The sequence below is a fragment of the Auxenochlorella protothecoides genome (genome assembly GCF_000733215.1).
Source record: "Auxenochlorella protothecoides strain 0710 contig1188, whole genome shotgun sequence".
NCBI classification, from domain to species: Eukaryota; Viridiplantae; Chlorophyta; class Trebouxiophyceae; order Chlorellales; family Chlorellaceae; genus Auxenochlorella; species Auxenochlorella protothecoides.
Genome location: NW_011934436.1, coordinates 1 through 10203, shown reverse-complemented (window position 1 = coordinate 10203; position 10203 = coordinate 1). Strand labels below are relative to the sequence as shown.

Sequence of the window (10203 nt, the reverse complement as noted above, 5' to 3'; positions counted from 1 at the left end):
CCCTCCCCCCCCCCCAACCTTCCCCCCTCCCCCCTTCCCCCCCTCCCCCCTTCCCCCCTCCCCGTCTCTAACAGGCCGTGGAGGCCACCAACACGACGCTGGAGCGCATGCTGCGCGCCTACGGCCTGACCTCCACCATCCTGGTGCCGAGCGACGCGGCCTTTGACGCCGCACTGGCGGCCTACGGCCCCGCGCTGCGCGACGCGGCGCTGCTCACCGAGATCCTCAAGTTCCACATCCTGCCCCCCGAGCCCCGCACGCGCGGCCTGTGGACCAGCCCCTTCCTGTCCGTGGGCGCCACGGTCTACACCCTGTTCGACGGCGTGGCGAACCTGAAGACCGCCAAGAAGGCGTTGCCGGCGGGCACCACCGCGCAGGGCGGCCTGACGGGCATCGTCATCAGCGGCCCGGTGAACAGCGCCACCGTGGTGGAGAGTGACATCCGCGCCTGCAAGACCTTCATCACCATCATCGACGAGGTGCTGCTGCCCTTCGACCCCACCGGCATCGACGCCTCCAACGACTCCGGCGCCCTGGGCGCGGCCCTGGGCGCGGGCACCTGCTCCGTGGTGCCCAACGCGCAGATCAACGCGACCACCCTGGTGCAGGGCGGGTCCAACCCGCAGGCCTCCCCCGCCGCCTGCTGCGCGTCCTGCGCCGCCAATGCCGAGTGCAACACCTGGTCGTACTGCGGCCTGGCTGGGGGGTGCCGCTTCCCGGAGGGCCTCGTCATCCCGGTGTGTGGCCGGAGGAATGGGGAGGTCCGCGCCTGCGTGCTAGCGTGGGTTGCCTGTGCCCCAAGGCTCCCGCAAACTCCTGAACAGACTCCGCCTCACACCCCGCCTCCCTGCAGTACGGCTCCTGCGAGCTCAAACGCTCTGCCGAGCTGGCGGCGGGGCAGGCGCCAATCTACGGCAACAGCGGGATCGATGTCGTGCCCGTGCTGGCGGGCTTCAACGTCCCCGTCCCAGACTCCGAGGCGGGAGCGGCGACGGCGGCCACCGCCGCGCCAGCTGGCGAGACACTGGTCGGCACCGCTGGCCGCTGAGCTGCGGAGCTTGCTGGTCCGTGGTGGGATACGCCATCGGTGCTTGCCTGGCGTGGGTTGCCACAAGGCCTCTGCTACCCCAGATTGCATCTTTGTTTGTGTGATGGAACTGGGTCCATACCATTAATTATCAGGCCTCAATGGTGATGTCGGGAACTCACAGCAAGACCTTTGCGATTGAGCAACGTGGACGGAGGGGCTGACGAGCTGGTCGAAGCCGGGAGTACGTCGTGCACATCATCGGTGCAGCAGCGCATTGTGATCGTGACGGCTGTGCAGACGGTGCTGCGAGGACACGTCTGGACAGTTGGCTTTGTGACGGAGCAATCGTCAGGTGTGGCCACCTACCTCCGCATGCTTTGGCTTTTCAAGGCTGGGTTGATAACTCGCTGGGAGAAGCAAGAGGGGAAACACCAACTGGTGTTGGGACAGACAACAAGAGCGCGGCCCACTGCGGTTTCTTCCACCGTCCCAGAACGAGATGGAAATCAAGTTGACGAGAGCAGGTGGTGCCGCATGGGCATGGAAGGACAGCTGAGTGTCGCTGGCTGGGATCATACTCCCACCCAGAGGCTGTGCCGATGGCGTAAATCAGTTGCATATGTACCCAACTTCATGCCATCTCGCACATGCGCACATCATCATGCCAAAGCGGGGAGGAACCAGGGTTCCAGACATACTGTGCGTTACGCCGAGGATGGCAGTGGCCAGCCACCGGCCACCTCCTCTGGGCAGGGCAGACCCAGGCCGGGGGAGCCGCCGAGGTCGTAGCCATTGGCAAACTGGATGCCCACAGGGATCATGCCGCACATGTTGGGGAGATAGGTTAGGTTGGCATTCTGCGCGCGGACGTTGGCAAAATTGTACAGGGTGCCTGCGAGGTTTGGGGGGGGGCAAAGTGATGAACTTCTAGGAGCACAGAAGGACAGAGTGGGTCAGCACAGCATGGCGTGAAACCTCATGATGCACACAGGGTGGGACATCGTATGTCTGTGGTGATACAAGTCGTCCTCGCATCCCACAATCGCTTGAGCATCTAATGGAGTGGACAGCAATGACAAGGGCGCCTCGGATGCACCACACTTTCCAGGGTCCACACCCGATGCCATGTCTATGCTGCAGATCCAACTCACCCTCAAACTTGTTGCCGCCAATGGCCAGCTGCGTCATGCGTCCATTGACGTTCTTATACGAGTCCGGGAACGAGCCCTCCAACTCATTGTCTGGAGGGGGGAATATAGGGGAGGCTGTGTTGCCAGGCTCCAAGCATATGGACCAACTGTGGCATGCGCAAGTATGAGAATCCCTGAATTCCCTCCATTAGCTAGTCGCAGCACCTCTGTGCACCCCGTCCCTCACCAAAGATCCTGATCCACTCCAAGGCCTTGAGGTCCCCCATCGACTCCGGCATGCTTCCCGTCAGGTGGTTGCCCTGCATCTTCAGCCGAACCAGGCGTGGGATGGTGCCTGTGGACTCCGGGATGGGCCCTGCGAGGGGGAGGCATGATGCGTACAAGGCTTCAGGAGTCGGAAATAATACATATCGGATGTCAGGGGGCTCTCCCAGTCCATCTCTTGCACACGTGCACATCTATTTCCACAGTGTTATGGCGCCCTGCAATCTTGATGTCCCTTGGCATGTTGTCCGGCAGATTGCACGCACTTGTGACCCCCCTGGTCATGCCTTGTCAAGGCTACGCCAGCCTTAAAAACTCCTCCCCATGCTTCAAGCCGTGCCAACGCACCAGTCATGTGGTTCCTGGAAAAGTCCCACTCTTCGAGCACCGGGAGGCAGGAGAGGTTCCCGCCAAGGTAGGTAGGCAGGTTGCCCTCCAGGTTGCAGACCTTGAAGTCCCACTCCTTCACATGCACAAAGTCGCAGATCTCCCGTGGTGGGGTGCCCTCCACCCCAGTCAGGGAGAAGTGGACGTTCGTCACATACCCATCCCCGGGCACATGGTCATCCCCTGGGGGGAACGGGACGAGAGGCCGGTGGGTGAGCCTATCGATGTTCCAAGCAGGATCACTGCCCCAGCACTCTCCCCATCGATGTGGAGATATCCTTTCCCCCCAACCATCCACTTCCCAAGACACAACTCACGGAAGAGGGTGTTGGTGCTGCGACAGGATATGTGCTCCCAGTTCTTTACGCGGAGGAGGAGATGGCAGTGCTATACTGAGTTGACAAATAAGAAAACATCAAGCGAGTGGACAACAGCAGGGACCCTTTTGCCGAACTCCAACGGTACTCACCCCCCACCAGCCCTCTCCACAGGGATCGCAGTCGCTCCCCTTGCTGTTGTTCGCCGGTGTGGGGCACTAAGAGGGCACGGTGAGGAGAAATGTGCGTGATGCTGGAGTATTATCATCCACATCGCTGCACACGGCAGCACCCCCCCTCTACGCGACCGCCACTCACTGTCCATGACGACAGGGCCGCCTCCCAGTGGGGTCCTGCGGTCTTGTACTTGTCCCTGAAAGCCACCAGTCTTTGATCTAAACGGGTATGAGGAGTTTGGAGGGGTTCGAAATGGCACTCCGAAGGGCGGAGCATGGCAGAGATCCCCCCACACGTACACTCGTCAGGGTGGGTGAAGGCCCATCCGCCGGGCACCGTCGCGGCTGCGACGCAAAGAAAAAGGACGATCTGGGCACACCGCATCCTGCAATTGTGTCTGTAAAGTGTTGTAATGCCTATACGTGTGCTGCAAACATCGTCTGATGAGTTTCGCCAAGGAAGAAGCTGGTGTTCCTGGCACACTATGGGACGACTCAAAGATCCCATGGCGAGATCAGCTTCTTCGGCCGGACCGGGAGAGATCAGAAGCTGCAACCGAGGGACAATAGCAGAGGCACACTGCTCGGAGCGCAACATGCACTCAGAAAGAGGCAATTGAGTCCCCTATTCAGAAAGCATGCACTCCGCTGCTGTGTCGCGCGGCATGCGGGTGGCGATGCCCAGTGCCGCCTCCGCTCTCAAGATCGTGCTGCTTGCCGCGCTCCTAGGTACATAACCACGGGCCAGCTATACATGCTCGAAGCTTGTAAAGATCTCCAGACTAATGCAGAATTCTCCACTCCGCGATCAGGTGTCTCATCCGCCACGGTGGTCGTCAACACCCACAATGGGGAGACCTTCGCCTACCTGAAACCCCACCAGACCGTGCCGCCCTCGGCCAAGACCGCCAGCCTGGCCACCTCCGAGAACTGCATCTGTTCCGATGCGGACCCTCGCTCCGACGATACCCTGCTCGTCACGTACGACTGCTACCATCAGGCCCTGTACGGCAACTGCAATGCCACATTCATGAAGGACTACCTGGAGGAGCTCGTGCAGAACGATGGTGTGTACCTGCCAGCGCGTTTGGGGGGGGGGGAGGGGGGGTAATGATAGACCTTAATAAGTTCAAATGGTCTTTGAGGGTGGGAGGGGTGATTTGAAGACAGGCCTGCACATTGGAACTGAAATGGAGGTAGGGGATGGGGATGGGAGAAGTGTGACTCTCAAACCCTTAGCCTAGGTCAAGGTCAAATCCCCATGCCAAGCCTTTCCCCCCTCTACACACACTTTTGCAGGCTACTGCCAGATCAGCTGTGGCCGCTGCAAATGCTGCTCTGCCCCCTGGGATGTCATCCAGAAGACGGGGAGCAGCCGTTTCCTACAGGTTTGCACTACGTGGATGGGCATAACGGGAGGTTGCCCGATGTTCCAGAGGGCGCGCAATGCAAGTCCCCACCATGTCATGCACTGGCTGCACCCTGCACATCTGCGCTGTGCATGCTCGCAGAGTCATGAAAGGGGTGGGTTGTTTCAGCAACCCTCTGCAACCCCCGGGCTGCTCCTTGCCTTTGACAATGTGTCTGCCTATCGCACATCTGACTAGCTCTGGCACTCACCCATTGCATGCTCATTTGCCGCCCCTCCCACCCCCCTCCTGCACACCCTCCATGCATCTTGAATTCCATACCCCGATCAAACACCCCACCTCATAACCACCTACTCACACACTCCACCTCATCACACACCGCCTCCACAGGCGGTGGCCGCGACCAACTCATCGCTGGAAGCCACGCTGAAGCGCCCAGGCTACACAGGCACCATCCTGATTCCCAGCGATGCGGCGTTCGAGGCGGCGCTGGCCAAGTACCCAGGCCTGCTGCAGGACCCCGCGGTGCTGCTGCAGGTGCTCAAGTTCCACATCCTGCCCCCCGAACCGCGCACGCGCGGCCTGTGGACCAGCCCCTTCATGGCGGTGGGTGGCACGCTCTTCTCCCTCTACGACGGCGCCGCCAGCATCAGGTCAGCCAAGACCGCGCTGCCCGCGGGCCTGACTGCGCAGGGTGGCGTGACCGGGATCAAGCTGACGGGGCCCGTCAACGGCGCGACCGTGGTGCAGAGCGACCTGCGCGCCTGTAAGACCGTGGTCACCACGCTCGACAGCCTGCTCTGGCCCTTTGACCCCGCCACCCGCCTGTCGGCCACTGCCGATGCCCTTTCCACGCTGCTGGGGGCCTCCGGCTACGCCCTGGCGCCCAACGCCCAGATCAACGGCACCCAGGTCGCGGCGGGGTCGGGGAACACACAGGCCAGCGTGCAGGCCTGCGCCGCGTCATGCGCCAAGGCCTCGGCGTGCAATGCGTGGAGCTACTGCCCGCAGATGGGGGGTTGCCGCTTCCCGGACGGGACAACCGTGAATGTGCGATAAGCTGAGGGCATGAAGGCGGATGGTATTATCTCTTGATTTAGGGTGTGGATGGGAGGCTGTGGATTGAACCCTCGGTGACCTAGGGCTGGAGCACTGTCTTGCCATCGCATGCAATCCCGCCTACTCTTTCCACCACCCCGCTCACCCCCATCCCCACCCTCCACAACGTGCAGTACGGGTCCTGCGAGCTGCTGCACTCGGCCGAGGTGGCCGCGGGGGAGGGGCCGGCCTATGGCAGTAGCGGCTTTGACGAGGTGCCTGTGATCAGCGGCTGGGCGTCACAGGGTGTGACCCCGGCGGCAGAGAAGGCCCCCGCCACCAACCCTGTGGCGACGGCCGGGCGCTGACGCCCCCGCCTTCTGGAGAGCCTGTCCCTCCGCCACCCTGGTCTATTAGCCCCAGATCCAGAAGTGTACTTCAACAAAAAGAGCGTGGGGAACAAGGCATGACTTCGAAACACACCGCAGGTACAAGTTGTGTTGGGGAGACGTTCAAGCGGAAAAAATGCTGTAACCCTGCCACCCGGTGGCGCCCGCCATGACATTGGTGGTGGTAATGCGGCAGTGCACGGGGACAAGGAAGGGGATCTCACACGGGAGATCTTTGTGACAGCCACGCTCCACGCAATGCCTGGAGACGGCAGGGGATGGCGGCATGACCACATTCAGTGCAGTGTCCTCAGTACACTATGAGCTTGAGGGTGGGGTACCCGCACTCCGCCTTGTAGCCCTCGAAGATGCCCTGCATTGCAGCGATGAACTTCTGCAGGTACTCCTCCACCTGCTCCGGGGGCGGGGAATCCACCCTGGGCACGACGATCGGCCTGTGAGGGAAGCAGAGCCAGGATGAGACGGGCGGGGGGGGGGGGGGGGGTGGTCTAGATACGGCTGGCTGTGGCTACTTCACGCGCCGTCAGATTTGGCCGACCTTTCCAAGCCAAGTGGCATGCAGGTGCAATGGTACCCTGACGCCCCTGCAGCCAGAGGTGCGGGAGCGCCCCCATACTCTCCCCACGCACATACACACCATCACAACTCATGACACACGCAGCACTCACTCTCCGATCACGATGTTGATGGGGAACTTCTTGGGCATGGCCGTGCCAAGCGACCCGAAGATGAGCATGGGCACATAGCCAATGCGGCGCACAAAGCTGAAGTACTTGGACTTGGGGATGAGGCTGGTGCGCCAGTCGATGAAGGGGCGCACATACGAGTAGGTCTCCGTCTGGCCAAAGGCAAAGACGGGGACCAGGGGCGTGCCGTGCTGCAGCGCCAGCCTGACGAAGCCGCGGCGGCGGCGCAGGTACACCACCTCGGCCCCGCGCTCCATGTACAGGCACTCCTGCACGCCGCCGGGGCAGAGCGCGACGGAGCTGCCGGAGCGCAGCTGCGCGGCGAAGGAATCGCGGGAGACGGGGCGCGCGCCCAGCCACCACCAGAGGTGACGGGTGAGGGGGGCCCAGAAGCCGGCCGAGGAGGCGAGGAGGCGGGCGTGCTGCAGCTCCGGCAGCACATCCGGATGGGGCTGGGACCCAAACATGGACATGGCCTGCGGCATGACGCTGTGCGGCTCGTACCCTGCAGGGTGGGGGGGTGGAAGGGGTCCGTCAGGGTGGGCGGGTGGAGCAAGGGATGCGAGAGCCGGGAAAGGGCGGCCTGCGTGACAGAATGCAGGGCGGTGGTGGTGTCGGGAAACCGGTTGGGACCCCCGGTCTCGGCGCACCGATCACGAAAGGCTTCTTAGTGTCCTTGAAGGCCTCCCGCTTCACGTAGCGGATGGTGACGGGGTAGTACTCGCTGGCCGCCGTTGTGCAGTAGCGCAGATACCGGGTCATGAATTTGGGGCAGGGCACGTCCAGCGGGGTGAACAGGGCGATGACCAGCAAGGCCAGGCTCACGGTGCCCAGCTTGGGGAAGAAGAAGAGGAGGAGCAAGGTGAATGTGGGCCATAGGGCCCCCGCGACCAGGCCGAAGATCCAGACCGGCAGCGCGAGGTAGTGCCCGACATGGCCCAGGAGGCGCGAGGAGGTCGAGGGGATAGGTCCCGCCCCCCGTTCCGTTTCGACCATGGCTGGTGGAGTTCACTTGGTAATTAAACCGGGTCTGGAAGATGTCGGCTGGGGGCTGATGGAGTTGATGGCACAGACATTTGTAATGACGGAAACGCGCAGCAGCGCTCCATGTGACCGCATGCGCACGGTTATGCGATGGACAGACCCCCGCGCTCTTTGTGGTTTGTTAATGCTCCCATCTGTTGTGGTCCGGAATTTTGAATTGCATAAAGGCTGCTGCCCCAGGAGGTCGCCTGTGCGCGTGCCAGACCCTGTTTGCCAGGGATGCAGGGGGCGCGGGGCCAACTTGCCGTACCCTGGATCACCCCCTAAGCTTATTGTTCTCCGGTGACCATATGAAGATGAGACGAGCAAAAGGAGAATACAAGACCGACGCCTTAGCCACTTGGCCAAAGAGGCTGTTGCGCGTGCCTCTTGCGCGAATCGAACGCGCGATCTTCGGTTGACGATTCTGCAATACCACGCTCGGCAGAGCTGGCATCGACTTAGGCCCAATTGCAATAAATTTCGGCACAGGTACGACAGAACCCCCCAGACGGCTGCACTTTTCTGACTGCTGGGCACATTCTACCGACCGCTCGCCTTCTCGTGTTGAGGAACGGCCACTCTTACAGGGCTGCACAGGGACTATGGGGCGGATGCGGGCTGGGTGGGAGGTAGCTCACGCCATGTTCCCGTCGGCCCGCTGCTCGCGGAGGATGACGGGGACGGAGGTAGGGGGGATGGCCCCCACCTCCGTGATCACCATGCTCACAAACTGGGCGGGCATGGTGTCGTACATCAGGCTGAGCAGGCCCAGGCCCTCCTGCTCGCGCCAGCCTTCCAGCCAGGCCTTCTCCCCGCCCGGCATCTGGCAGGATTTCGAGGGAACAAGGGGGAGGGGGTCAAGATCGTTGGCGCATTAGAAACTCAAACACACAGCAGCCGCGCTCGACACCCCAGGGCAGTGTCCTGCTGCGGCACCCTGCGCGGGACAGGCACGCAGGGCCATACCCAGCCTGGCACCCCCAGGCGCAACCCCCCGGCCACCTCCCCTTGCCGACACACGCCAGGCCCCACCCCGCCGCCGCATCGTTCCCTCTCCTTCTCCCTTCGCCTCCCCCCCACTCTCTCCTCCAACCCCCCAAACCCGCAACCGTCCCACTCACCTCGACCAGGAGGTCTGGGTCGCCCAGCTCGTTGTGCGTGATGGAGTCCAGCTGCACGCGCTCGTGGAACTTGTAGGTCTCGGCGGCCACCAGCACGGGCACGTGCGCCGCGGAGGCGGCCATGGCCACGGCCGCCGACCCGGCGCGCGCCAGCACCGCGCCGTTGCTGAGCACGGCACCCGCACCCAGCAGCACCTTGGTCACCCGCGGCAGCACGAAGCTCAGGCCGTTGAGCGCAACGTACTGCGCGGGCACGCGGGCGGCCAGCAGCGCGCGCAGCATGCGCCGCCCCTCCAGCAGCGGCCGCGCATCGGCCACCACCACGGCGAAGGGGGTGCCTGCCGCGGCGGCGCGCAGGAGCACCGCCGCCACGACCGAGGAGTAGCCGTAGGTCAGCACCACATCGTCGCTCTGGATGCGCTTGGCCGCCTCGCCCGCCAGATGGTCGCCCGCAAACAGGATCTTCTCCTGGACAAAGGAGGAGATGACACCCAGCAGCCGCTCCTTGGCCTGGAAGAAGGGTGTGAGTATTTTGTGGGGGGTTGGGGGACATAAGGGTGAAGGAGAATCGTACGATCGAGAAGGGGCCTTCCGATGGTGGATTCGAGGTGTGATCACGGAGGAAGGCAACAAAGAGGCCACACAGACCAGCTCTTCACGGCGAGCCTCAACCAACGTGGCCCCGCACGCCCCATCCCCTGCAGATATCACGCCCTAGCATATCAGACTTGTCCACGCTTCCTGCCAGCCAGGGTCCCAGGTCCAATGCCCCCGTCCCCCTCTCCCCCCGTCCGTCACCCACCCACCCACCCACCTCGCTCTCCGGGACGCTGGGCTCCAGCTTCAGCTTCTCCACGGCTGCCTTGACGTGCTTGATGGCCGCGCCCATGGACACCGACAGCGGGCGGCAGAAGACCAGGAATGAGATAACCGAGTTGAGCAGCGGGTTGAGCTCGCGCGCAAACTCGCGCCCGCCCGCGCTGCGGAACTCCAGCACCACTTGCCGGAAGACGTCCAGCATGGCAATGCAGCGCGCGTTGGCGCCGCGCAGCGAGCCCTGCGCCAGTGTCAGGCCCAGCTGGATGGCCGGCAGCGGCAGCGCGGCGGCCGTGCCGCGCGCCACAACACCCGCCACGTCCACCTCGTGGTGGCGCGGCAGATGCGCAAACAGCTCCGTGGAGCGGGGCAGGGGGGCGTGCTGCGCGGCAGACCCCGGGCCAGCGCCGG

The 10203-nt window shown here is 63.1% G+C and overlaps 6 protein-coding genes across 6 annotated transcripts; 2 read left to right on the top strand and 4 right to left on the bottom strand.

Annotated features, from left to right (window-relative positions):
- Positions 1 to 107: 107 nt before the first annotated feature.
- F751_0075 (hypothetical protein) lies at positions 108 to 1048 on the top strand (the record flags this gene model as incomplete). The annotated part of the gene is made up of 2 exons (XM_011403255.1): positions 108 to 737; positions 854 to 1048. The coding sequence occupies 2 exons, from the start codon at positions 108 to 110 to the stop codon at positions 1046 to 1048; spliced, it is 825 nt and encodes a 274-aa protein (XP_011401557.1).
- A 330-nt stretch (positions 1049 to 1378) lies between these two features.
- Positions 1379 to 1606, bottom strand: F751_0074 (hypothetical protein; the record flags this gene model as incomplete). Its single annotated transcript, XM_011403254.1, has 1 exon — positions 1379 to 1606. The coding sequence occupies one exon, from the start codon at positions 1604 to 1606 to the stop codon at positions 1379 to 1381; it is 228 nt and encodes a 75-aa protein (XP_011401556.1).
- A 128-nt stretch (positions 1607 to 1734) lies between these two features.
- On the bottom strand, positions 1735 to 3474 carry F751_0073 (LRR receptor-like serine/threonine-protein kinase GSO2; the record flags this gene model as incomplete). Its single annotated transcript, XM_011403253.1, has 5 exons — positions 1735 to 1922; positions 2182 to 2271; positions 2408 to 2536; positions 2794 to 3015; positions 3468 to 3474. The coding sequence occupies 5 exons, from the start codon at positions 3472 to 3474 to the stop codon at positions 1735 to 1737; spliced, it is 636 nt and encodes a 211-aa protein (XP_011401555.1).
- Positions 3475 to 3963: 489 nt separating this feature from the next.
- On the top strand, positions 3964 to 6101 carry F751_0072 (hypothetical protein; the record flags this gene model as incomplete). Its single annotated transcript, XM_011403252.1, has 5 exons — positions 3964 to 4054; positions 4138 to 4392; positions 4625 to 4713; positions 5086 to 5745; positions 5928 to 6101. The coding sequence occupies 5 exons, from the start codon at positions 3964 to 3966 to the stop codon at positions 6099 to 6101; spliced, it is 1269 nt and encodes a 422-aa protein (XP_011401554.1).
- A 331-nt stretch (positions 6102 to 6432) lies between these two features.
- Positions 6433 to 7825, bottom strand: F751_0071 (Diacylglycerol O-acyltransferase 2; the record flags this gene model as incomplete). Its single annotated transcript, XM_011403251.1, has 3 exons — positions 6433 to 6577; positions 6812 to 7334; positions 7480 to 7825. The coding sequence occupies 3 exons, from the start codon at positions 7823 to 7825 to the stop codon at positions 6433 to 6435; spliced, it is 1014 nt and encodes a 337-aa protein (XP_011401553.1).
- A 664-nt stretch (positions 7826 to 8489) lies between these two features.
- Positions 8490 to 10147, bottom strand: F751_0070 (Translation initiation factor eIF-2B subunit delta; the record flags this gene model as incomplete). Its single annotated transcript, XM_011403250.1, has 3 exons — positions 8490 to 8678; positions 8977 to 9486; positions 9806 to 10147. Coding segments are annotated over 3 exons (1041 nt in total), but the record flags the coding sequence as incomplete, so codon positions are not given.
- Between the last annotated feature and the right edge of the window lie 56 nt (positions 10148 to 10203).